The sequence below is a fragment of the Artemia sp. Qi Xiang Cuo genome, chromosome 2 (assembly GCF_049724085.1).
Source record: "Artemia sp. Qi Xiang Cuo chromosome 2, ASM4972408v1, whole genome shotgun sequence".
NCBI classification, from domain to species: domain Eukaryota; kingdom Metazoa; phylum Arthropoda; class Branchiopoda; order Anostraca; family Artemiidae; genus Artemia; species Artemia sp. Qi Xiang Cuo.
Genome location: NC_142795.1, coordinates 95,021,551 through 95,048,497, shown reverse-complemented (window position 1 = coordinate 95,048,497; position 26,947 = coordinate 95,021,551). Strand labels below are relative to the sequence as shown.

Genomic DNA, 26,947 nt, shown 5'->3' with positions numbered 1-26,947 from the left:
CTGTCGCAACACATCCATGGAGTGGCAATCCTTGAGGTAAATACAGTCAAGAAACCGACAAAGCTTAGCAGTGGGGGCTTTGGACTGGGATCATTTTTTAATGCTTACCTATTTTCATGATCTAGAGACGAAAGATGTCGGTTTTTTCTTATTTTCATTTTATTTTATTAATTAACATCTTTGTTCAAAACATTCAAGTAAATCAACTTTAATATATAAATCAAGACCTTTAAATTAATAGTATATAATATATACGGGGGATATATAATATATCCCCCGACTATAATATTAATAGTCGGGGGATTCCGAAAATACGGCCGTAGCTGGGATCGCCAGTGGCTGGAACTGGTGAAGCCTGGCACCCTCGAGCGAAACCTATGGAAGGAGACATTTCGTCATCTGCTGGGCGCCACGATGAGTCTGGATGCGGCTTGAACGTTCAACAAGTACAAGTAAGTAAGTACAAGTAAGTATATATTAGAACTTAAATATAAATACACAAGTGCGCTAAAAAAAATACCCGGATAAGCACATCAGCCTTTTATTTGACTAAAAATTGGGCAAGCAATTTAGGGAAGACAGTAAACTTTTAGAACTCTAACCAAGACAGGTTAGAAAAAACATATGGAGGGGGGGGGGGGCTCTAAAACCCTGACTTCACCACATGGAAGAGTAATCTGATCCAAAACTAGGTTCAAAACATGTCCTAAGATCTATAAGACCTAAGAACGAACAATCTTTTAATGAGAATTGAGCAAATAAGTGTGTTTCGGGGAAAATACGAGGGTGTTTGGAAAGTAAGTTCAGATTTTTAATAAAATAAAAAGAAGGACAATTGAAGCAACAAAATTTATTTTACACACAAAAAAATTTACAATCCTTCCACTAATTTTCGACAGAAGTCCCAGATTTTCCTGTCATTTATCATAGTGTAATACAAGTTTCTTAAGACTTTCTTCACAGAATGTTGCTGTGTGCGTTGTCAACCATATGGTAACATTTACTTTCAATTCTTAATTGCTGTTGAAGTGTTGACAAGGGTGACGATTCATTTTTATCGCAAATGGTCACAGGAGATGAAACTTGAGTAACTTATGATAAGTGAAAGGTAAAGGATACGGCCCTAGACCCTTAAAGTCCAAACCGGCGGTGCTGATCTCTATTTAAAGGCCCTTCACCCAGGAAGTCCAATGGAGGGTTGGGGGCCAGCCATCCTTGCTCTTGTACACCCTCCTGCTTACCTTCTCCAGATTTCTCCAGATACCCATATAAAGCTGGGTCGACTCTGGCTAAGCTTACAGAGTCAAATCACCGACCCCCGTCCAAAAGCAAACAACCGGCCACACCAGGAATCGAACTCCCACCCTTCGGACAAAGGACTCCAAATCTAGCGCGCCAATCGACGAAATGGAGGCACACGTCGCCGGCAAAAGTTACGCCCAAGCAAATCTTAGCGCCAAAAAGTCATGTGCGCAGTGTCTTGGGACAGACAAGACATTTTACTGATTGCCCTCCTCCGTACAGCCCTGACCTCACTCCAGTCGACTTTCATCTATTTCTCCTTTTGAAGTCTTTCCGTGGCGATCAGCACTTCAACATTGATGAAAAGCAGAAAGAAAATACTACCATATGGTTGACAACACAGGCCTATGATGACAACACAGGCCTTTTACCACCTATGATGAATCCCTGGAAAATCGTAGGAGTTATATCGAGGGTTGTAATATTTTGTAAAGTAATTATTTGCACTTGTTTTTGTTTAAGGAAAAACGGAACTTGCTTTCTAAACATTCTTCATAACTTTTCCCCATAAGGGTATGATTCAGCAAAAATCCTCTGTGGATTCCTTCAAGTCAAGGTTCAATACATGTACGGAATTTATTGATTAAAGTGACTATTGGTATGTCCTTTAACGACCATACAAGCCTTAATTAGATATCATTTACAAAATAAAGTGTTTTGCAAAAAAATGGAATATTTATTGTTTCAAAACTTGTAGATTATATAATACGCTTTCTAGTGCCATCAATCTGATCAAACGCAGGATCGTGGTTGCAGCGATACCTATTAAAGGACGAATCTCGGCCAATAGTCACCACAAATTAATTATCTTAAAACCAACAAATCAGTAAACTTCTGATAAAAATTTTTGAACAAGAGATACATTCACAAATTGGGTCGATGTTGCAATTTATATTTGGTTTTGGAAACGTGAAATTGAACACATGGTTATTGGGTTGTTGATCACCGAGTTTCATGGAACACATAAATTTACGATGTTTGTATTCTAGATAGTAAGTTTATTGGTTTGTTCAAGGGACCTTGGAAATGATTTTATATATGAATTTCTGAGGCAGTTAGAGTTAGTTTCTGTCTTGCCTTAATCCAGTCAAGCGTTTGTCTCGTATTTGTTTTGTAAACACATAGTTTATAGAAAGAGACTCTTGTAGTATCTCCTTTTACGAGAATCCTTAGCTCTGACGGACTCGACTTGACGCTTACCAGTACAAGTATTCAAACTTTAGATGTTTATCAATGTAAAACCAGTCATCACCAGAAAGGTGTACCAGAGAAAGGTTTACAGTGATCGAAATAAAAATAACACCATTGGAACCGCCATAGCTGAAAACCCAATTAGGGAAATAATAGCTCTCGCTTGAACAACAAGGCAAATCACTTTTTTGCATAAGAAGCATTAATGTGGCCCCTTTTTTCGTTTTTTCTTTCTTCACTGCTAGCGTGGCACTTGATCATCATAGAGAGCTTTTCGAAGATCATTTTAAAGGAAATCGTTACAACTACGTGGATTTGTTATTAACAAATCACAATATTAAAAAATATATATAATTTTCTTGACAATGTTGCAAGGGGTCAAACAGCTCCTAAAGAAATAAATGCTTGACTTACGTTCAGCTACCGACATTTCTAAAATTCTTATACTATTGCTCCTTAGAAAATTTGTTTCCATGGAATTGTTTGAAATATTTCGCATAAATTTTTTTTTTTAAATTTCGACAGATTTTAGACTGTGGAACTTGAACGAATCTACAGCCTCCAAAGGAGTTCGAGTTTACCCGGACTTACAACCTATGAAGTTACACCCCAAGGTTTATGCTCCGTGTGCAATGATTTTATGATCAGCGACTTGCGATTTTGCAGCAAATCTACATTTGCAACTTGAACCAAAATGACAAGATACTTATTCAATTGGATCTATTAATTTCCGATTTATCAAGCAAGAACTATGATAGTACTTAAAAAAAAAAAAAAAAAAAAAAAAATGCAGATAAATTTTCAAAAATATAATCTGATAGACGGACCAAGCTGAATCTAAGGTATCGGGTGAAAACAAAATTGTCGTCATATGTTTAAACGTCTTACGTTTAAAATAGTAAAAATACGAAAATACAACATGCCAGAAATTTGCACATGGAACATAAACCTTAATAGGTGTAAATCCACAAGGGGGTTAGATTCATATTGGTTATATGGAACTAAGTAGTACCAAATAAATTATTATTAAAAAGAATTATATATTTAGTGAACAATATATTTAATGCATCTAGGGCCATGATTCCCAACGTGGGGCGCAGCCATGCCCCCCCCCCCCCGTGGGGCACAGCAATATTATGGTGGGTCATGCATGAGACGTGCACCCTTCGGGTGAATTTACTTTAAAGCCTTAAATTTGAAAGGAAAAATAATCAAGTGAATGACGTCACATTAAATGCATAAAAAGAACAAAAAAGATACATGATACTAATGCAATGAATAAATACAATGTATAAAAAGTATCGTACTTACACAATATTTTTATAATATTAGTATAAAATATGCCTAGAGGACGACCCAAAAATTATCTTGTGTTCCTCCAGGGGAAAACAAGTAAAATTTTGAATAACAAAATTTAAGTGTCACAAGGGGGCATCAGGATTTTAGAAATGCCTAGGTGGGGCCTGACCCGAAATTGGTTGGGAACTACTAATCTAAGGTATCCATCTGGAACAAAACAAAGAGTACTACGCCCTTGATTGAGCGGGGATATGTTGTTTGATATGGGCGGGGTTCAATCGAAGCGGGAACTTCTTGGGAGGGAGTAAAGAGTGAAGCTTTGAACTAACAAGGGTGGAGGAGTATGTTCAGCAGTGAGGCCCTCAAACGGCATTTACCCCCTCTCCCCTTATAGTAACAATACTTTTTATCCTTAATTCACTATTACAAAAACCAAATAACCAGGTACCTTACTTATATGAACCGCGTCTTACTGCATATCAACCTTCCGTGCTTAATTTGAAATTAATTAATGTTGTAGCTACACACAATTAAAAGATATTCCACCTGAGATAATACAAAAAAATCCTCCTCCCAGGCATATTAAAAAATTACAGTAAAAATATCCTGTTTTAGAACTCCCTCCCACCAGGGATTCTGATAATCCCTTCGCTCATTCATAAAGGGGAATAGCTATGTTCGCTTATTCTGTCGGCAAAACCAATATTTAAGGACGGCCTAGCTAATGATAAACAAAGATATTAACGTACTGTCTTAAACTCTCAGTTTTGAGAGTTATCTCCTCTAATGCTTCTTTTTCGGCTTTAACAGCGGCATCTTCAACTGAAACAGCTTCTTTCTCTTCTTTTGATTGCACTTGTTCAGCTAGTGGAACTAAACCAGTAGCCATTAGCTTCGAGAAAAGGTCGTGAACATTCATTTCGTGGAACGCTTGTGGTTGGACTTCTGTGGTAATCTCTCGAGTATACTCGGTAGCAGGGCGAGCGTTAGCAGCCACTGTGGCTATACTAGATGCAATGCGGTCTAATTTTCGTGGAGCAGGGGAGGGTGGTGCTATGGCAGCTGGGCGCTCCATGGGTGGGCCTGAAAAAATAAAATATAGATATCATTCAGCATACCAGGCCTTTGTGACCTAGATTATTTCCAGCATTAATGGATGGAGCTACGCATGGTTATTCCAGGGGACCGAGGTTTGAGTCTGCTCGTCATAAGGCCTTCTCCTTGAAAGAGTACCCTTGTGGCAATTATAGGCAAGAACCTAGCAGGGCTTTATTCTGTGTTGGCCTCAGGCAGCTCTGTGCTGCAACGAGATGTTGGAACTGCTGCCGCAGACTCATCAAGATATCTGATCATATATCCAAGGCTTATTACCGAGAAGGCTAGCATAGGCGGAAGCACAGGGGCCTCCAAACTAAAGGGGTATGTTCGTAATTTTTTATACCTAAATAAAAACTTTCTGAGAAATGAGTAAAACGTTTTAAACCGCATACCTAATTTAAGATTCAACCCTTATTTTCAGTAAAGAGACCAAAAACTATCTGCATGCAATCTAAAAAAATGGCCCTTAATTGAATTAGGATAAGAGAACTAAGTTCAAGTTCGGACAAACGGGTTCAGCACCGACTCCTTACTTCGACATTGGCCCCATGAGGCTCTTTTCTGACCGTGCATGTACCGCCAAATGTGATTTGTAGATCTGAAATTTTTCATATAAATATAAAATTTAACTCATCAGCTGCTTGTATTATCATCAATCTATCCATTTATCAAAATACGACAAGTTTAAGAATAGTTTGTGTCTCAGTATATGTTTGTTCTAGCTCCGGTCGTATTCAGAGCTCCAGGGATTTTAAACAAACCTATTGTACTAGCTAGGGAATATCTCTTCTTCCAATTTAAGATTTTATTCTCAAAATTTATTTTTGATAAATGGTGAGATAATAATTTGCCTGACTTCATATGCGATAAATTTGGTTGACTTAACATAGACTATATGACTTCAATTTAAGTTATTCCATTATGGTTACTGAAATTAACCATAAACTTATGATGATTTAAACAATACTTCAGAAGAAAAAGCTGAAATCAACCATAAACTTATGAAAATAATAAATTGTGTAATAATCAATGCCGTATCCAGGGGGGGGGGGTTAATGGGTTTGAATCACGAATCATAAAAAAATGTAACAAAAATGAACATAATTTTTTTTTGATGCGTTTTAAAGTTTTTCTGTACCCCCCCCCCCGAAAAGAATCCTTTTGTAAACCCCACCCCACGAAAAAAATCCTTCTGTAATCCCCCCAAAATAAATCCTGGAGACGGCCCTGATAATAATATATAATATAAGCTTTGTTATCTATTATTAGAATGTAATTGTTACTACAAAAATAAAATAAGAAACAATAGCAGAAGAAAAGGGAGAAGGGTAACTTTTTCCACCTTTAGAGAATAACTACAATGGGTAGTTTCAAAATACCTTGAGGCAACAATGTTTTTGGTTTTTCTGGTTCCATACCCATAGGAGGGAACGCTCCTGGTGTGACACCCTCTGGCAGGGGTAAAAACCGGGCATAATGGGCCTCGCCATTCAGTCGAATCTGAGTAGGAAGACCTCCAAAGTTGGGCCTGTAGGGCTGTCCATCAAATAAAACTGTTTGAAAAGCATTCTGCAACAAGAAAATGACTCAGTTATTTTCTGTAGTACGATATTACACAGGGTGAGGAACTCCACAGGGTCATCCGCATTTGGGGAAGGACGAACGGGCCACTTCCCAAGGCGAAAAAGTCCCAAAATGTGTGTCAAATACAAGACATTTTAAAAATACTTTTGAGAGGGGTCTTTCATTACAAGACATTTTAAAAATACTTTTGAGATGGGTCTTTCATTGCAAGACATTTTGAAAAATACTTTTGAGAGGGATCTTTCATTACAATACATTTTAAAAATACTTTTGAGAAGGGTCTTTCATTACAAGACATTTTAAAAAATACTTTTGAGAGGGGTCTTTCATTAAAAACATTTAAAAAAAATACTTTTGAGAGGGGTCTGTCATTACACGACATTTTAAAAAATACTTTTGAGAGGGGTCTTTCATTACAAGACATTTTAAAAATACTTTCGAAGAGGGGTCTTTCTTTAGTTTTGAATTCCACTCCCCTAAAAAATCCTTGGACTTGCTCTTTATCCTAGAAAAAGCCTAAACAAAATCATTTAAATTGCAAGCAATTAACCTCCAAACTGTCTTGGAATGACACATAAATATCAGAATAAAATACACGTTTTCTTTGATCATGCCCAACTTTTTTAAGCTTTGTAAAGGCAATTTCAGCTGACAAATCATTTGACTATGGGCCCAAAATAGTCGTAAATAATTAATAAATCAGCAAACCAGATTCAAAATGGGTCAGAAAGTGCCCTAGGGATGCATATCAACAGGAGACCACAGTAGAAGGGCAGAATTGTCTCCCCGGTTAGCTCTGAATTTTTAGATTTTCCCCAGCTACTATACTTTATTATATAGTAGCAAGTGATACATAGCAATAGGCTACTACTATTTTTACTACTAGTAGCTACTACTATGATCTTCACCCTTTAAAATACCAGTAGTACTTAAAACCACTGGGGCAACAGGTCCTGTAGCGTTCCGTTGAATTAAAAACGCAAAAAAAAATAAAAAAAAATCAAAACACAAACACCACAAAAAATCTACCGTTTTAAGATCTGTTTTCAAAAGCCCAAGCATCATCGCAAGCTTAAGCTAGGTTTTGCTAGGAGTGGAATTCCCCTCCTAAAATCATATTTGACGCCGTTCTTTGAAAAAAATCTGTACGAGCAAAACTCTTCTTTTTTCGGTCTGAGTTGAAACTATATTCGCTCTAACCTCTCCGGCTAGCAAAATTGTATAATACATAAAAGCTTAGTGCCCATATACTGATAAAAATAGTTTCTCGTTAGATCCGTTTTCCGCGATATTTTCTAGGACGACTTTAGATAACTTCGCTTTAGAACCAGAAAGAATTCATGGAGTAGCGTCGTTTGGTAATTTTCACTTATAAAAATTTGAAGGCTTTTATCAAAAGCTAGCTTTACAGTCAAGTTGAGCCGCTGGCGGCGTTCAATATTTTCACCTACGGCTTGAGTTTTCAGTCTCATAGTTTTCCTTTAAATTTTTGATAAATAATAACTCAAATAAATAGAGCAAATACAATGAAAAATATAGTTGACAGTGATATGAATCCAGCAAATAGCTAAACTGAAAACTAGACGCGATGCAAAACATCGAATAACACAAAGGTTTCCCTAGAAAGCAGAGAACAGATCAGTCAATTGGCAAAGCTAATAAAAGAGCATACTTTTTTTTTTTTGCTATAGCTCGTTACAGAGAAGGTTCATGAAAGAGTAAAAGAATTTTATGTGTGGCATACCCGTTTTTGTCTAAAGGCTCGGGTATCAAGTTGGAACTTGCAGGAAGTTTTCTTTTTTGTGAGAAGGGGCCTAAATGGACGGAAAAACGGAACTTGGGGGGAATTTCAGGGGAAAGGGGCAAATTAATTTTCTTGCGGTCCACGCTAAACAGTTTTCGCTATATTTTTTTTTATGACATTCAGTCCACTGGTTCTTTGACAAGTAATACAAAACTAGTAAAGTAATAAATAGTAAAGGCTGGTGAAATCTTACCTCAAATTTCATTGTATGAATAATGCCTTTAAATTGGAATTTCTGCTCAACAGCATCTAAATAAACAGGAATCAAATGCTCTCCATTAAGTATCAGATCAGTCTTTCCAGCTATTAAATCTCTTCTCGGCACCTCACCAATTGATACTGAAGGCCGAGGCCCAGAAATTCCAATCAAACAAATTTTGTCAGCGATTGGGAGAAGTACATCAGGTCCTCCAAACTGGAATTCAAATCCTTGGCCATCTATAAAGATTTCTTTTGTCGGGGCCCCAATTCTAACTCGCACCGGTCGACCTTCTGTGAAAAAGATGAGGTAATTAAATAAACATGCTGGTGAGAATCATATGTGCGTACAGGGTTGTCGCTATTGTTTTACCGGCACTAAAGAACTAAAAGACGGAAAAAAAGCATTGTCTTTGAAAGTGTTTCGTGTGCGGTGCAATATTGTATTTTATGTTAAGCAGGTGTAAATGGTTAAACTCAAGCAATAAAAAGTGCGCTAAAACCGATAACGTAATGTTTATTGAAAGCTGAAGGGAAATATGCATAGTTTTACTTCCGCGCTGGAGATAATCGCCAAAAACACAATTTAAGAAGCATTTTCACAGGAGGATTAATCTTTAGGGGGGTGGGGGTCCTCCACTGGCAAGCGTATCTACAGTTTAAGAGGAAGGAGAGATCTCAGAGGATTCTTCCGGCGTGAAGGGTGCGAAATACAAAGAAGTCCATTTATAGATCAGCTTATGGCTGAAGACTTATTTTAACATGTTTTATCAACGAATAACCCCAAACAAAATCTAAAATACTATAGTTTCTATCTGGAATAATACTACTATTTATTAATAATAATTTATGTATCCGATAGATCACGTCACAGCAGAAAATCAAGAGACAGAGCTCTTGACGGCGCAATACATTTAATAACGCTTTCTATTATTTGCAATATAATGTTTAGCATTATAAACAATATATTAGTAATATATTATTAGCAATCTAATTATATTAGCAATATAATCAGCACAATTTATGATATTTCCATTCAACTTTGGTTCTTAACTCCTATATTTATTTACTTTTTTTATCTCGCTACTATTTTTAGTTCTGCATTATTTGCAATGCAATATAATTTCATTTATTTCCCTGTCTTTGGCATAATTTTAAATATTATATAATTTTAGATATTGGCATGATATATAAATTTAGATATAAACAAATTTTAGATTGCAAACTGTCCAAACTTACCTACACTCACCCTAACAAAAGTTAAAATTGTACCGTTGTAAAACTTTTCAACTAACCGACACCAGCAACAAGTTCTTGTGGCAATAGGACCTGCCACACTACCATCTGCAGCTACTTTAGGCTTCGTTTCATCAGAGCTCAAAGATCTAAACTTTACGATGAGGAAACCCAACCCTCGAATTTTATTACTAATCCCAAATTCCAACATTTCTATGAGAAGAGGTCCTTTAAACTGGTTTGAGCAGATTACAGCTCCCCCTCCCATATGTACGCGTAAGTTGCGGAAGTACTGGCTTTGGAGAAAATACAAACTCTTTTTGTTAAAGCATCACTAGCACCAACGGAAGTTGGGAGAGGTAAGGGGTTCATTGCCCCTATGGAATGGCCAAGTATCTACCCTCGGCGTAAATCCTTTAGATAGAGCGTTAACACATACAAATTGGAGTAGTACAATAGCAGGCGTTTTTTCAGTAGACCCCTTAGAATTTTTGAAAAGTCGTCCGGTACCCTTGCCAAAGAAACATCCACCGGCCCCCCTTCCACTCAATACGACAACTATTATGAATGTGCTGTTATGGCTGCAGCAGAAACAAGAAAAGAAGATAACTTACCGTAGAAAATTTCTTTATAGTTTTCTCCCACTTTTAGTTCGCCTATTATTTGTCCTCCAACTTTAAAAGCTCTAGGTAAATCTTCATGAACGAACGATATTTCTCTCGGGTCGTTAGGGGCCATTAAGGCCACAGCAGTCTCTCCGTAGAAACGTATTTCTCTAGGAATACTATCAATATTTATCACATGGGTCTCAGATACACTTTGAGCCTTTATAGGTCCATGGGGTAAAACAGGAGCTAAAGGAGGCCGAGGACCAGGTTTAGGGCCAGAACGCTGGTCAAATAGCGGCTCTAACAAAGGTCTGGGTTCTAACAAAAGTCCTGGTTCTAGTACAGGTCTTGGTGCCTCCATTCTCATTGGACGTGGAGGAAGAGGGCCACGGACACCAGGAAGAGGCATTGAGGCCTTGTCTCTTTTTTGAGCTTCTCTAATCATCCGAGTCTCTCGCCGCCGTAATACCTGAGGAATTCAAAGGCAAATTAACTAGGTGACGAATAAACTGACTATTATAATGGGAAATATAGTAATACGATAGGGAAGTTGTAAGTATGTATGGAATTCAAAATGTTTTTACTAGCTCTCCTTTAATGTACTAAGAATTCAGCTATAGACCTAGAAAAACATCTCGCAATCAGAGCCTGCAAGCCAAAGAAAAAGAACAGGAAAAAGAATGACATGCCCCTCAGTGCTTTTGCCTCTAATATCCATTATAAGGGCCCAGTTTTCGAACACTTTAAGTAAATTAAACCATTTTTTACTTCAACAATGATTAGCAAATAATTTAGTAGCTATTACGGACTAAGTACGGTGTCAACTGGTACTTAATAAGATACTATAAATACAATAATCTTGTGTCGGTAGATCTGATACTTTGTAAATTTGTTTGTAACGATGTCTAATCCTCCCACCCCAATTACGGACGACCTGCTTTCCGTTTAGCCCTTGACGGCTGGCCGAAAAGAACAATCTTCGGCAATCTGTCATCTTTCATCCGTAGAACGTGCCCAAGCCATCTCAAACTTTCTTTCATTATAGCCCTAGAAAGCAGGATTAAACCACATTTTTCATACAGCCTACTGTTTGAGATATGGTCAGTCAACCAGGTACCTAGAACAATCCGAAGGCAATTTCTGTGAAAAACATCTAGCAAATCTTCATCCGCTTTTCGGAGAGCCCATGCTTAAGAACTATATTTGACAACTGTCATCCCTATAGCTTCCAGTATTCAAATCAAGGACGACTTATCTTCCTAATCTTACAAACGTTTTTCAACTTTAAAAAAGCCCCCTGAGCCTTGGATATTCTACTTTTAACATCTTCACTGTTCCCACCGTCTTTACTAATAATACTACCAATGTAAGTGAAGCTGTCCACCACATAAATCTTTTTATTACCCAGCGTCACCTTTTCATCTTCACTTATTCCTAGCCTTACTAACTCATTCTTTTTAACATTAATTTTCAAACCTATTCTAGCACAATAAAATCACAAAACCTCTATAAGTTCATTCATTTTGCTCACACTTTCCTCTAGGATGCTAAAATCATCAGCATAACCTAATTCCGGGAATCTCTTTCCTCCCCATTTGATTCCATGTTCTCCCATTGTCTTTCATGTTCTTCTTAATACAAAGTCCATCAAAATGACCCATATAAATGGGATAGAACATACCCCTGCTTAACTCCTGATTTAATACGAAACCAGCTGCTAACCCCATTTCCTACCTTAACCGCAGCAGTGTTATTCTCATAGACAACACTAATCATTCTTTTCTATTTTTACGGTATACCATACAAGGATAAGACCTTTGCTAAATCTCTTCCATCAAGAAAATCAAATGTTTGCTCATAATTTATAAAACCGAGGACCAAAGGTGTTTGATAACTCAGCTCCTTCTCAATTAATAAAGACTGATAATTTGGTCAACACATCATCTACCCTTTCTAAAACCGCACTGTTCTTCATTTGTCACTTTGTCTACAGCACCTCTCAGTCAAAATAGTATCAAATTACTACTTCTTCTGTTGATTGTATTCAAGTTTTGGTTATATTCACATATTCTTTTTGTAATCTTTTACAAATAAGTACGGTTTTTAGATATTCAAGCCTTTCGTTATTTTAAGGGAAATATTAAAGAAATAAAGAGAATGCTGAGCTGGGTCTTGAAATCGGAAGGGAGCAAATCGGAATGGGAGCTGAAATCGATCTCAGGGAGCAAATTGAGTAGTTCTTGGCAGATGATTAATGAGTTTACCTCAACAGGAATAGAAGGAGGAGCATTATTAGCGTCAGGAAAGTTTCATAAGAGAAACAGCAAAAAAGCGTAGTCAATTCCTAAAATTTCTAAAAAAAAGGTACAAAAAACACTAAAGAAATAAATACTATTTTACTGCTGATTCCTTTTTCAGAATTAGCGAAAACAGTACTTTCAAATCAAAACATTATTGCAAAAAAAAGCAAAATCATGTCACTGACGTAATACATATAAAGTATTACGTCATATATAAGATATCATCTAAGATACCATATAAGATATTGACATGCAAATACGATAAAGATACTTGCATCTGATACAATGTCGCTAAACTGTCTATTTGAGATAAGTCCACCATTTAACTGCTGTTCAGCTTGCTCAATAATGTAATCTGCACTTTCATCATCTTCACGGAACCGACGACCTAAAATATAAAGAAGAAAATCTAAACAAAAAATATGAAAAAAAAACAATTGACAGTGAAAGTACAAAAATTAAGACATAAAAAAGAATGAAAGTAAACAAAGTAAGTTAATAAGAAAGGAAGAAAGTATGGAACAAAATAAGAAGTAAAAAAAAGGTTAGAGAAAATTTATTGTTGGTTTTTTGTTCCCTTCAGTTATTTATACAGTTTTAATATAGAATCACTAAGCCATATATTCAAATACAATTGATAGCTGGTGTATGTACCAATGTGAACATTTCCAATTTTTTTGAAATTTGTTTTATCCTTGACACAAACTAGTATTTGGGATTTAAAGAAACAGTAGGGTCTGAGCTTAATAAATACAGATTAACAGTGGAGAAATACAACACCAATTTTTTGAATTAAATGAGTTACCTATTAACTACTGAAAATTAGCTTTAGTTGTATTTTTTCCGGTTTGGTCTTAATAAATTTATTTTTATGAATTTCTCTTCATTTTAAATTTGCCTCGACTTTTAATTTTAATTTCTATTCGTTCTAGACTTAACATATACGACACATGCTGCACCTCCAGCTTAAGAAGGTGCAGCTTAAATTTGAAGGTTTAATTGTCTTTAGGAATCAATAGCTTGTTAATGTTTGGTTTTATGGACAAAAAGCATTGTCAAATTCAAGAAATTTGTTTTGCTCGTTTGTTTCCAATAGTAAGACCGATTTTTCGAATAATTTCTGATTCAACAAGAATTGGACAATTTCAGACTATTGACAAGACCGATTCAACGCCATAATGGCAATCTGGAGGCTTCACTTTAATAGCGAAGAAAAAACTGTGTAGTCGTTGATTCTGGATCTGTAAAAACTCTAAATCTTTGAAAAATTCCTCAGTAGGGAAAATTGAAGAAAAAGCTTAGAACATACAAAACCAGAGAGAAAGTTGATATACACTACTCATTGTATTCATTACTAGGTTTTGCGCTATTTGATTTGGTGTAGAATTACATATTTACAGGCAAGAACACATAGGAGGACCTTCGGGTCCGAAAGACAGAGGACCTGAACAGACTTGAAATAGGATTTGTGAATAATAAAGAAAAAAAGGCAAATTAAGATGAAAGAAACACTTTAAAGAGATAGAGAAAGGGAATAGAATTAAAAAAAGAGGATACCTAGTAAAAATTGATAAGATCGTTTAAGTGTTCAATATTATTGAACTTTCTGACAGAATTAACCATTAACGCTACAACACATTTTAAGGGACGTGACTCATCATAACCAGTGATGAGTCACTATTCGTCGTAGATCAGTTCGATCCTACAACCGAATTGCTTTAATAAGGGAAACTTGGACGTTTTTGCATAAAAATCATTACCCGGAAGAACTGATCAAAACATTAACCTCTTTATTATCCATCAGTATAGGCGTCATTATCACAATTTTTGTCTACTATAACTTATACAATTTTTACAATATCAATATATTCTTATACTAGCTTCTTTTTTACAACTTCGGAAATCACCAAAAATAGGCGACTTACAAGGACAATATAAGAAGTTATACAAGGATCGTAAAATAGCAGGACTCGGGAGAGTCAAAGACCAGATACCCCTTTTCGGGGTACATACCTGGATGCAATATCTTCCTCGGTCCTATCACAAATCCTATCAAACCTGAGCACCACACTCCAAAGGTGGCAATTCATTGTCATTCACTTCCTTATGAGAACCAAGAGCTATGGAAACCATGATATAAATTCATTGCTGAGCGAGACAGAAGAAAAACATACAAACCTCATTTATTCAGTGGTACACGCATCATGGTCCCAATTGTTTATTATGTACTAATAATTATTTGCAAACAAAAATTCTTACCTCCTTTATCAGGTCTACACCCTCTTCCAAAAGTGTCCGGTTTGAATGGACGGATCATAGGAGGATGGCGGATTAAACCCCGTTCAGCTGGTAGCATTTCCCGTTCACGTCGATGGTCAAAATCCCGAATCTTTGGCTAAGAAAAAAAAAAAAAATCATGAACACCTTAGATCAAACAAAATGAAAGCGCACCAACGCAAGCAAACAGTGATTGCTGGCAAACAGCCAGAACATTTTCTGGCCAACAGCCAGAAAATTTTCTCAGGGGTGTGACAAGTACTACCGGATATTTTAACAGAATTAAATGCAAATATTCTGTTTTTTTTTCTTTTGTTACACTTTCTTAGTACCTTCTTGTTTCATAGGGCACCCCTTCCCCGTACCCCGCACTGAAGTAACCCATGACTTGGCCAAGATTCTTTTTCGTGCTTTGGGGGTGAAGAAGACGTCTATATTCAAAATCAGCCGAAAGCTGTAAGATTGCCATTTGCGGTCTGCAAAGACCTGCGGGACATTGAACACTAACTAGTTTTCAATTTACATTCGTGTTCAGTAATTTCTGGCGACACGGCTTAATATCGGAAATGACCTTTAATGTTGTCAAATAGTTTTCTTATATTTTGTAGGACTCTACCTTAATCTATTTCACCTCTATTTTCTAGTTAAAAAGAAAGGAAAATAGGCAAGGCCAAAAATGGTTATTACAAGATTTATCATTACATTTATGCCAACTCCTCAAGAAGGGACTAGCCAGGGTAAACTGCAGAAGGAAATTGAGCTGTTAAGGTTAGGCTGTAATATAACACGAGAGGAAAAAAGAAGAAAGAATGCTAAACTATTTTTGGAAATGGCGTACACCCTCAAAGATTTATTAATGTTTTTCTGTGTCTGTGTATCTCTTCTTTTAATATAACCGCTAAAAAGAGCATTAATAGCCGCTTGTGGCCCAGAGACTCGTCAAGTGCAGGGTTTCATAACTGAGGGAACTCACAACTCTTAGGGTACAAGAAAGGATCCATTTGGATTATTACAGAAATCATTTAGAAAGGCTGCCAATCTAATTATCTGCTATTACTCATATGCAACGCAGCATTTAATAAAAACCCATATGACATTTTAGAACGAATGCAAGGCTCACTACACTATGCTTAGAGGGAGGAATATTTATGTCTAGAGCTCTCAAATCTCGAATATTTATGGGAGCTCTCAAATGGTTTTAAATTGGCCAAACGAGCTAGAATTTTGTCACTAAATTATCTCAGATTTGCACATAATTAGTAGAAAATGCCGTTGCAAAAACTTAAAAAACAATATATAATAGAAACCAAGCGCCAATTGGCATACACGTTACAAAAAAATCCGATTTGAAAAGACAAAAAAGATTTACTCGTATCCGAGCATTTTTTATATACGGTAAAGATCTTATGATAAACCGAAAAAAAAGGCAAACCCTTATGATATTCTAAAAGGAATGCATGGCTCACTACACCATGCCTAGATGCAGGGAAATTCATGTCTAGAGTCTATGAGAGCAGAATGCTCTCAAACTGCCTAAAATTCGCCAAACGAACTAAAAATTTTCAAAACAGAATAAAGTCAATTCCGTACGAGCTTACCAGCCATGTCACTAACCCAACCACCGAGAGAGAAATCAAAGTCAATTCTGGGAGTTCGAAGCTTGTATTGATAGAGAAGAGTTCAGCTTTACTTAGCGAAAGAAACAATATTTTAGAGCACTAAATTATCTCAAATTTGCTATTGTCGAAACAAAAATTGTTTCAAACAAAAATTATATGGTTTAAAATTTACATTTACCATCTTTCACCTAATATTTAGCAAAAAATTTTGCTGCTAAATCTGAAAAAAAATATATAGCAGAAATCAAGCGTTAATTGACATACATATTAAAAAATAATTCAATTTGAATAACAAAAACAAAACAAAAATTACTCACATCCGAGCATTTTTATATAGGGTAAAAGTCTAAAAAAAAACCCAATAAAAAACAACATCACAAGTTGACATTCCACGATCGCTGGCATACGGCTCTCTACTAGATTTAAATACTTACCTCTTCCTCAATTTTAGATGCTTTCCAACCGCGTCTTCTAGGAGACAATTCGATTGGACGTGATCTTAATATCGGAGATCGACTAGCACTATCATACTCCACTATTGGTGATCGACCACTAGACACCGGACTAAGATCCCTTTCCCTTTTTCTCAAAGGAGATCGCTTTGGAGACCTTCTATCCTGAGACCTTTCTCTCTTCTTTTTGGGGGACCTTTTGTCTCTGTCTCCGCGCTTTTTCCTTTCTTCGCCCTTTCTTTTATCCTCCTCAGCTTCAGGCTGTTTCTTTGGAATCTTAGAAAGTTTTGGCGGAGGGGGAGGTTCAAGTTTTTCTTCCTTAACAGGTAGGTTAGAGACAGGAGGAGCAGCCGCAGGAGGTTCAGACTTTTGACCAAGCACATCGACAGCTGCTTCCTCTTTAGATTTTTCTTCTTTCTTACGACGCATAACGGCCGCTAGCTTTTCAACAAGGGACGGGAAAACTCGCATGTCTGTATCTTCAGAGCCAAAAAGACTAGAACAAAAAACAATTAGATCAAAGAAGAAAATAACAGCTGTGCTAGTAAATTCTGGTGAAGTGTGAGAGAGAAAGAAAATTAGAGGTAGTAAATCCTTATAATTAATTGGGAGCATAAAAAAGGGAATAAATCATGAAAGTTACGTTGCCGAACCGAAACTACAACAGCAGAACCCCGTAACTAAGAATGGCATTAAGGGAGAAAGGACAGTTGCTAGTGACAGAAGAGACAATTCAAGCGGCCAAACCGAATGATTACCTAGCAGCACTCAATCGAGGAACTTTTCACCTTTTTTTTTTGCTCACTGTTTGATGAATTCCCCAGTAACAAGGATTTATTGTATTAGTACACATTAGTAACGACACTGTTTAAACTATAAAAAAAAAAAAAAAAAAAAAATCTGGATTAGAGGCTGTTATTCATCTTAGGGAGTAGTTGCAACTCCCAGGGATGGATCCAGAGTCTTAATGATCCCCAGGAAGGCATTTTGAAGTACCTACTTCCATTCCTTCCCTGACATTGGTCCAAACATTTGGTTTACAAACTTTGTGTTATAAAGGTGAAGCCTTGAGAAACAGATTTACTGTTCAAAACAGGCACAAGAAAAGTGTTTCGAGCCTCATGCCTTTGCTCAATTCTGATTTATAAAGTTTTAAAGATTTACAAATCTATCTCTTAAATTTAGAGTAAAAACCTTGATATGGATTATAATTCTGCTGAAATAATAAGAATTACACTTTAAAAAACAAGAAACAGTTAAAAAAAAGAGAAAAAGGTAAAATATTTGTTATCTTGTAATAGTCTTGTATGTAATCTTCTACGCCTTAGAAACGGGAAACGGGTAGAGATAGTTGCTTGATTACACCATTCCATGGTGCATTTTAGATCCTAGATTCATTCCTGATGGCTTCACTTACCTAACTCAACCACTTTATAAGATAACAAGAAGCCCCTAAACTAGAACTTTACCAAAAGCAAATGAACTTAGCAATTCCTAACGGTAAAAAGCTATAATGACAAAAACGGTGACAGTAATGCTTTTTTTTTTAATTTCATCTCGTGATTCCACAATTTAGGGTAAAATGTTTGCATCACCATTCTTTTTCTTTTTTTTTACCGGAAATTAGATAAAAAAAAAAAATTATAAATAAATACACAAAATCCTTAAGCACAAAAAAAATTTTGAAGTCAGAAAATGATTGTTTATTAAAGTCAGAACATTAAATTTCACGCAAAAAAAAAAACATAAAAGAAAATATTATAAAAAAAACTGATCGTGATACGAACAAATTAATACCACCACAAAAAAGTACGATAAGATTCACTCTTTTATCAATAATTTAAAAAACTGATTTTTTTGGGGGGGGGGGGGACGGTGTGAAGTACAGTGTGATGACTTAAAAGGCACATGCTTTGAACAAACTTATAAGGGAATCGGAAGTAACAATCTTAAGTTGTATAAAGGTGGGAAATGTGATAAGGCGATTCTTAATATTGCTCAGAAAGAAAGGAAATAGCACTTGTCCATAAACTACGGAACTTAGGAACAGCGAGGCTGTAGTGTAGGGTGGTATTTTCGTCAGAGAGCAACAAAGGGCTTAAGTAAAATGAAAGACCTACCCTAGCTCGTTTTCTTCCCGGAGTGGAGAAACAGGTCTAGGTAATGGCAGGACAGCTGGCAAGGCATTGGTTCTGAGGTCCACATCTCCATGAGTTTCAGCAGGAATTGGGGGTACTTCGGTATCTTCTACGGGTTGGTCTTCTGGCTTTTGACCTAAAAAGTAGACTAAATATGCAACTTAATCTTACCTACCTTGTTTTATTTTACAGAGATAAATTCATAGTCTTTAAGAATTCATATTCAAATCCATTTGCCATAATGAGAAGCTATTGGGATAGAGCTGGGCTATTCAATTCCCCAAAATAGAAAATTTGAAGGAGAAAACCCAGAAAGAGACCGACCACCTTCCAAAGTCCACAAAGAAGAAACAAAATCCAAGGAGAAAATTTAAACATTACGAATACATTATAGAATATACAACAGCTCTCCAGCATATATTCATATACATCATATATATATATATATATATATATATATATATATATATATATATATATATATATATATATATATATATATATGTATATATACGTATGTTTAAATGAATCGACAACTTCAATATATACTTACTTGTTCAAAAGCTAGTTAATTATTCCCACAAATGTCGTATGTTCCATCTGTAAGAAGTTTTTTCTTCCGACTTTGGGTCCCAGTGAAGGTTCCTGGATATGTTCCCCATCCCCCTCCTCCCGAAGTGAATACTGATGAAACAAAAACTGTGGCTCTGATAAAGCTTTTTAGTATGACATCAGACAATAAAGAAATTTGTTTGCTGGTACGAAGGATACAACTTCTGTCTGTTTATCAAGATTATATATGTATATATATATTTATATATAAATTTACATATATATTTACATATATATATATGTATATATATATATATATATATATATATATATATATATATATATATATATATATATATATATATATATATATATATATATATATATATATATATATATATATATATATATATATATATATATATGTTGTTATCAAAAGAATCAAAAATCAACAACTCAAAATTTAAAATAAAACATGGAATCCTCACATTCATACAGTAAAGAATATAGCTAGGTAAAGAGTTCTTTAACTGTGCAGAACTTTCAGAAGATACAATAATCTCTGGAATATGATTCAGCTGGTTACAAACTCAATGAACAAAACTGTCCGAACCGATTCTTCAATTCACTTTTGGGAATATAACTTAGACGGGTGTTTCCCTTCAGGAAAATTTATTTGGGCATCTATGAGAAATTTTATTTAAAACATACAAATATTGGGTGGAAATAAAATACAGACGATAATGATCTAGGGTGTTTCTGCCTAATACTAGACACGTACACTGAACAATTGTGGCTCTCTTATAGAGTATGTGTTTTCTCTTTTGTAGAAAACGGGGATTAGCTAATAAGTTTACACAATAAACAATTTTCAGGGGAGGAGTATAAGGATTAGGCTTTATATGTGTGTGTGGGGAGGGTATACATAATGTAATTTTCCACTATACACTCGAAATCCTTGTGCAGTAAGAGGGAAAATTCTACCCCCTCGGGACCATGGTGAACCCCTACTGCCAAAATGTTTCTTGACGCTTCCCTAGCCCAATTCAGAATTTATGAGAAAGACTTGAAGATAAATATATAATCTGGGTCTAAAAATAAGCTGCGCGCATATATATATAATACATATATATATATATATATATGGATTTTCCCAGAGGTGGAGCCAAAACCCATAATAAAGTATTCCGAGGAAATATTTTTCGATATTTTCTGTGTGTCTTTCGGTCACCCCTTTAAACCAAGCACGCTTGTGGATTAAATTCACAGTTTTGATTAAAGCTTCAATCCATTATCCTAAACTAAACTTAGGAATTCAAATCGACATTTTCCATCTCAAAGGCACTTTGAGAAGTTTGTTGTTGTCACAACGACAACAACAAATTTTATACCAATTTTGGAAGAATGAAATAGCCAAATATGGGTTAAGATCTACATATAAAACTTAGTCAAAGTTTTGTTCTCATGTGTACTTAATATAATCAAGTTTTTCGAAATACATAAAAATAGAGAAACTACTTGTACACTAAACTTTGCACACTTTTTACTTGTTTATGGCTAACTAAAATAGGCTACGCCGAAGACGTAGACCATTTAAATGAACGAATACTTTTCCCCATGAGGTTATGGAAAAATAATTTCGCTTCTTCTCTTTGCTAACACTCCGATTCTAGTTTAGACAAATTCATCTGAGCGGAGGCGTCACCAGCCAAAATGCTGGGGGGGGGGGGGGAGGAAAAGATTTTACCGACTGGCTGGTCATTTTTACACATTGATTTGGATGACATTGCTACTAAAAATTTTATGTAATTTACTCCCATCAGCCCATTTACTCCCCCCTCCCCCCCAAAAAAGGGTCAATAAAATAAGTGCTCAAAATCTATTTGTTTTTACTGACTAGCTAAAAACATTGGGGAGGTGTCTCCGCTCCCCCATACGTGACGCCTCTGCATCTGAGTACAGAAAAGAACAGCAAAAAAAAAAAAAAAAAAAAAAAAAAAAAAAAAAAAAAAAAAAAGATTTTAAAGGTAGGGATTTTTAGGCAAGAAACCAATATATTTTTTAGAGTTTTGATCACTCCCGCACCAGAATCGTTCTTGTTTAAGGTATATATTAACAAGTGAAAAAATTGATTTTATGACAATCCTAAATACGTAACTTTCACAAAAAGGACGAAATATTTATATCACTGGATGCATTAGTCTCAGTTCTATCCCTTCACCGAACAAAGAATTATAATATTGCTTGAGCTTTTTATTGGGAAAGATAACAAACTTGCTTTAAAAATAGGAAATTGTCCTTTTTTGAACGATTTTTAATCAGTTTTCAAAGTATTTTCAAGCTAAGATGACCTATAAAATAATATCAAAATTATCTTTTAAAGAAAAATAATATACTAAAAATTGCTACGGGAACATAAACCTTAACTTTAATCTTTTATACCTAAACCTTAAAGGATTAAGGTAAGTAGCGGTTTCACTATTCATAATATGGGGGAGGAGCAGGCGTACCTTAGGAGTGTAAAAATATGCTTGTTTACTATATCCCCCAGCTATGTGAAGCCTCAATAATAAATAAAAAACAAAAAGAAAATACTAAAACAATGCAATTCTTACTTTATAAAACGCAAAATGTTTCTATTAATCACATCATCATGATGCCTTCCATTCTAACCTATTTTTTTAAATCATTTCAAATATTATTTTGATAAATATTGCAATCACGGATGAAGATAATAGACAGATAAAACTCCGTTTCTCGGGGGGAGGGTGTATAGCCTAGTCTAAAAAGCAAACATGATAGGACCAAGGCATCCCTAATCTGGAATGGTACCTGGAAGGGCTAATCTGGGACCATTAAATTAGCCTATCAAATAAAGTGTTTTTATTAATATTACCCTCCCCCCAAAAAAATCCTGCATGCGTGTTTTAACATAAACCTTAACTTTTTCAACTATTTATGAAAGGCTGGAAGAAGCGTCATTATGCCTGATTTATTTTGTAGTATTTGTTTTGGATGGGCAAGGCCAGAGAAGGAGGGAAACTAGAAATTCCTAAAAACAGGAAAAATCTTAATTATTCTCGTTTTCATACTTTAAGAATTGTTCGGAGATTTCCTAGAGGGGGGGGGGGGTTGCATCCCTGACGGCAACCGGTGGAGCTCATTTAAAGATAAATACCTCCTTAAGAGAGTGAAATACCTCAAACAGATCTCAGCAAAGAAAAATCATTTGACGCCGTTAATATTATTTCTTAATTATTAAAAAAAAACCATCAGACTAACCGCGTTCCAAACAATAAGCTGTAGGAGAATATGGATTCAATACAGATTAAAGTGTTATAATGAGAAAAAAGTTGAGATAGCTAGGACACGCGCTGTGGATGAAAGATGGCAGATTAAAGGTTCAACTTTAAGTCAAGAAAACTAGGCTTAGAGGAATTAAAACTAAAACAATATCAAACACCAGAAGTTGTCATGCAGGTTATTCCACTGAATTTAGTGTCAACATTTAATCTATGTAAAAAATCATAGGCAATATATGTCCTAAATAGGGTCGGACGGCAGAGCCATCTCTGAAAGCCTGCTTGGGAGGTTCAATTCCAACAAAAACCTCGAATGGGGTTCTTAAAGCACAATTTAATTCTAACATATCTGATGTAACTGAATGTGGAAAAGCTGACCCCCCCCCCCGACTTTCATTTGAAAATTGACGGCTATGTTTACAGAAAGATACTTAAACTCAATGAACTGTTAATAAACTCAATTGGATATGAGAAATCAAAGTAGATACAATCTGCAATATAACTACTTTAAATTATTTTATTTTGTAAACTAAATAATATATGGTCACTACGTGCGCATTTTGCATGCACAAAATGCCGACATTTCGATAGAGGAATTTGCCTTTTATTCTGTTGGTCAAGAATTATCAGTAATCACGAAATAATTAAATCTATGGAATAATCATAAATACCAACACAAACTGCAAAACAATGAAAAAGAACCCAAAATTTAATGAATATGTCTAAATACGTGAAGATATTTCCCAAATTTCAATGCAAAAAACGAGACCTTTCTTTTGATAAGTTGTACTTTCAATACGACTTTTCAGGGAAGGGCGAAAATACACCATACGACATGGCGTGAAAAACTGCATTGATATAGCTCCTTAACTCTATTTCAGCAAGAATCGACGATTACAATGCATGCCATGCGACGACTAAGACACAGGTTAGATCAAATGTACATACAAATTCAACCCTTGGGCAAGGGGCTAAAACAGTAGGGGGGGGGGGTCGTCAGAAATTGGGTATTTTGATTAGAATTAAATTTTTTCCCCTTAGATTAAGATTATGCCTCTACCATGACTTTTAATTTTAATCATAGGATATCTTCTGCACGACTGCAATAAATTGGACCTACATGTGGAAATATTCAGTTGGTTAGAATTGATATCAATGTTACTACTTAAGGAGTCAAACATTTCCACTGTATTAGCAAGAGCATATTCAGTGAACTAAATCCTCCTCACACAACAAAATTATTATAGAGGTCACACTCATATCGGGCTATTCACAGATCTGTAAATCTTAAGCACTAATAACGAGTAAAAAACACTTTTCCAAGAAATCCCTAATTTGTAGTGCACACTTTATAGACAACCTGAAAATATACCAACCTGACATTCCTCACTCATACGGATAAGCAGGTCATTTGCTTCAGTTTGGTTAAAAACCAGTACAAACTTTGTCATCATAAGGAGTTTTTATTTAGAACTTTTGCAAAAGAACGGTGATAAATTTCGGATGCGAGTTTTCCTCTTTGTACATAGCCTTTTTCCTGTAACTCTCTTGTATTTTCTAGCTGTTAAGTCTATCTTATCCTTCTTTTTTTTTCGTTTATAAAAGCACAAGGACGTGACTCTTAACATACTATAAAATTCTTTAACGTATTTTTCACACTCTTGAATAAAAGTTTTATCAATATTTATAAATTTTTACTGTATCTATAAATCGAAGGGCTGTCTGGTCTTAGTAAGCATCTATATAGCATAAATTATTATTAATAAAGTTTATCATAATAATAATAACGTTATTACTAATTAAGGTCACTAGACAATATCAAACTTTTTTCTCTCAGTATTTTTCCTCTGCTTGTCTTGTGCACAGACATATCTTGTGTACACAAACAATATATATATATATATATATATTTGTATGTATAGGCGACAAGGTAAAGTCTTTCAGAAGAATTGTAACCAGAAAATGGTAACAAAAAGTTCCTAGAAAGGAATTCCAGCATAGAGGAGTGGGACAGAGAATCAACCCGAGGAAATTCTTCCCCCTTGTACAGTTTTGAGAAAAAGACCCTAAAATTCCGAGATTTTTTTTTGAGAATAATTTTTTTTTTAAGCAACAAATACATTCCAGATTGCAAACCAAATCGGCTAATCCTCCACCAAACCAATGATAAGGAATTATCAAACCAGCATGAGCATATCTATGGATATTCCCCAGAGGGAGGGGCAGGATTTATCCCCTCTCCGAAAGTGGCTTTAAACTCACCAAGTGATATTTTTCTAAAAAAATTTCTAGAAGAAAGGAGGACATGCTCACCCTTGCAACACGGGTGCAAATATGACAATTAAGTATGTTATACAACAAATCGATTTGTTATTTATACTTTTTATTTTCAAGTAAGAAAGAGGCACAAACGATGCCATGTCTGCTTAAAAATACTAAATGCTGTAGTACATTTTTGTGCTTAGAAAAATATGCTGAATTAAAACGTTGACCCCGTTTTTTTTTAGTCAAATCGATCTAATTAAATTTCAATCAATGAGAAAGAAATAGAAAAAAGCGAAAGTTATTTAAAAAAGGAAAAGTTGTTAAGCGGATTTCTCGATGTGCAATTCTTTCACTTACGTTACTCACTAAGCTCTGTTTTATCCTACTTAAGAGTTTATATCTTGGTTTTATTTATTTTGCTGTTTCGAGAATTGTTTTGGAAAACAATCTTTTGTTAAGAGTAAAATTTCTCTTAAAAATAACAAGATAAAAGACTGAAAAATTGCACAGATTAAAAAGAAGCTATAACTGTGCAAAACTCACGACGTAAAAGAGCACTTAAAAATGTAACAACGTTGCAAGCTAAAAAAACACAACAACTAAAACTCAACAAATTACAATACACTTGGTGACCAAAACTTTTAGCCTCATTCAGTAAGTCTCCACCAAATACAATATGCCAGACTAGGCAAGCATGGAAGGTCGTCACACCAACCTGGTTGAACTCTAGCTCATGCTTCTTCAATATTTGGTCCACAACTTGTAGCCCATGTTCATACACTTCGTCAACTGATCTTTGGATATGTGCATATATTCTTAGCTATAGCCAACTCACCAAGACTTTACCAACTCTTACATTTTATTTGACCTGATGCTCTTACCTGAGTATCCTAGACTTTATTCCTTTAATTATGCCTTTTTTTTAATCCCTTTTGAAAGTCAATTCGTCAAGTTGCTCCTTTTCAGGTTTTGAGATGTTAGCTGTGGTCGCTTTTACCCTCTAAATTACGAGTACTCTTCATTATTTATTTGTCGTTTAATGTATTATTTTTTCCTTTAATTGAATGTGATAACGGTACGCCGTATAGTAAGTAATATGATGTCACTCGACAAACGGCCTGCTTCCAACAGGGTTGCATACATTCTAGAATCACCTCAAACGAGCTTGGGCACAAGAGGGCTGAGACGAGCACCAAGTTGGGATTATAAATTGGGGCTAATAAACCCACGGTTTTTCCAATATTTTGTTTGATAAATGAGCACAATCTGTAGATGATAAGTAGTCAACAATTAAGTGTTACATTCACAACATTCAGATATTGTATTTATACATCCTTGAAGTTATTGGTAACTATTCAGCCATGTGGCTACTGGGAGGTTATGGTTCCCTGGCCAGAGAAACCCAAAAAAGAGGTTACTTAATGTAGTACACAAATAAAATAAGCATTTAACTAAAACGTAGAATACTAAATGTGATTTGATCCCACTTTCTGGGGCTATAATCAAAGAAAGGTTGAGGAGACTTTGACACGTTTTACGGATAGCCATAAATCTGGCACCACACAAAAAGCACGTTGTTCCCGATGGGGTAAAAAGGTATTAAGGAAGGACTTAAAAGAATTAAATTCCATGAGAAGGGGTAGAGTGAAAGTTTGAACAGATTTGGGTGGAGGAGCGTGCGTAGCTGTGTCGACCTGAGACGGTTTGGTGTTGCAGTGAATC

The 26,947-nt window shown here is 35.5% G+C and overlaps 1 protein-coding gene across 1 annotated transcript in view; it reads right to left on the bottom strand.

Moving 5' to 3' along the window:
* Positions 1–26,947, bottom strand: part of LOC148955843 (uncharacterized) — an 84,274-nt gene that overhangs the window by 8,428 nt on the left and 48,899 nt on the right. The window contains exons 7-14 of the mRNA XM_089104603.1: positions 19,089–19,242; positions 16,951–17,464; positions 14,880–15,015; positions 12,896–13,008; positions 10,327–10,789; positions 8,472–8,770; positions 6,270–6,459; positions 4,542–4,875 (exon numbers count right to left, since the gene is read on the bottom strand). Coding sequence (XP_088960729.1) covers positions 4,542–4,875; positions 6,270–6,459; positions 8,472–8,770; positions 10,327–10,789; positions 12,896–13,008; positions 14,880–15,015; positions 16,951–17,464; positions 19,089–19,242 — 2,203 coding nt within the window. The remainder of the gene's footprint in view (positions 1–4,541; positions 4,876–6,269; positions 6,460–8,471; positions 8,771–10,326; positions 10,790–12,895; positions 13,009–14,879; positions 15,016–16,950; positions 17,465–19,088; positions 19,243–26,947) is intronic.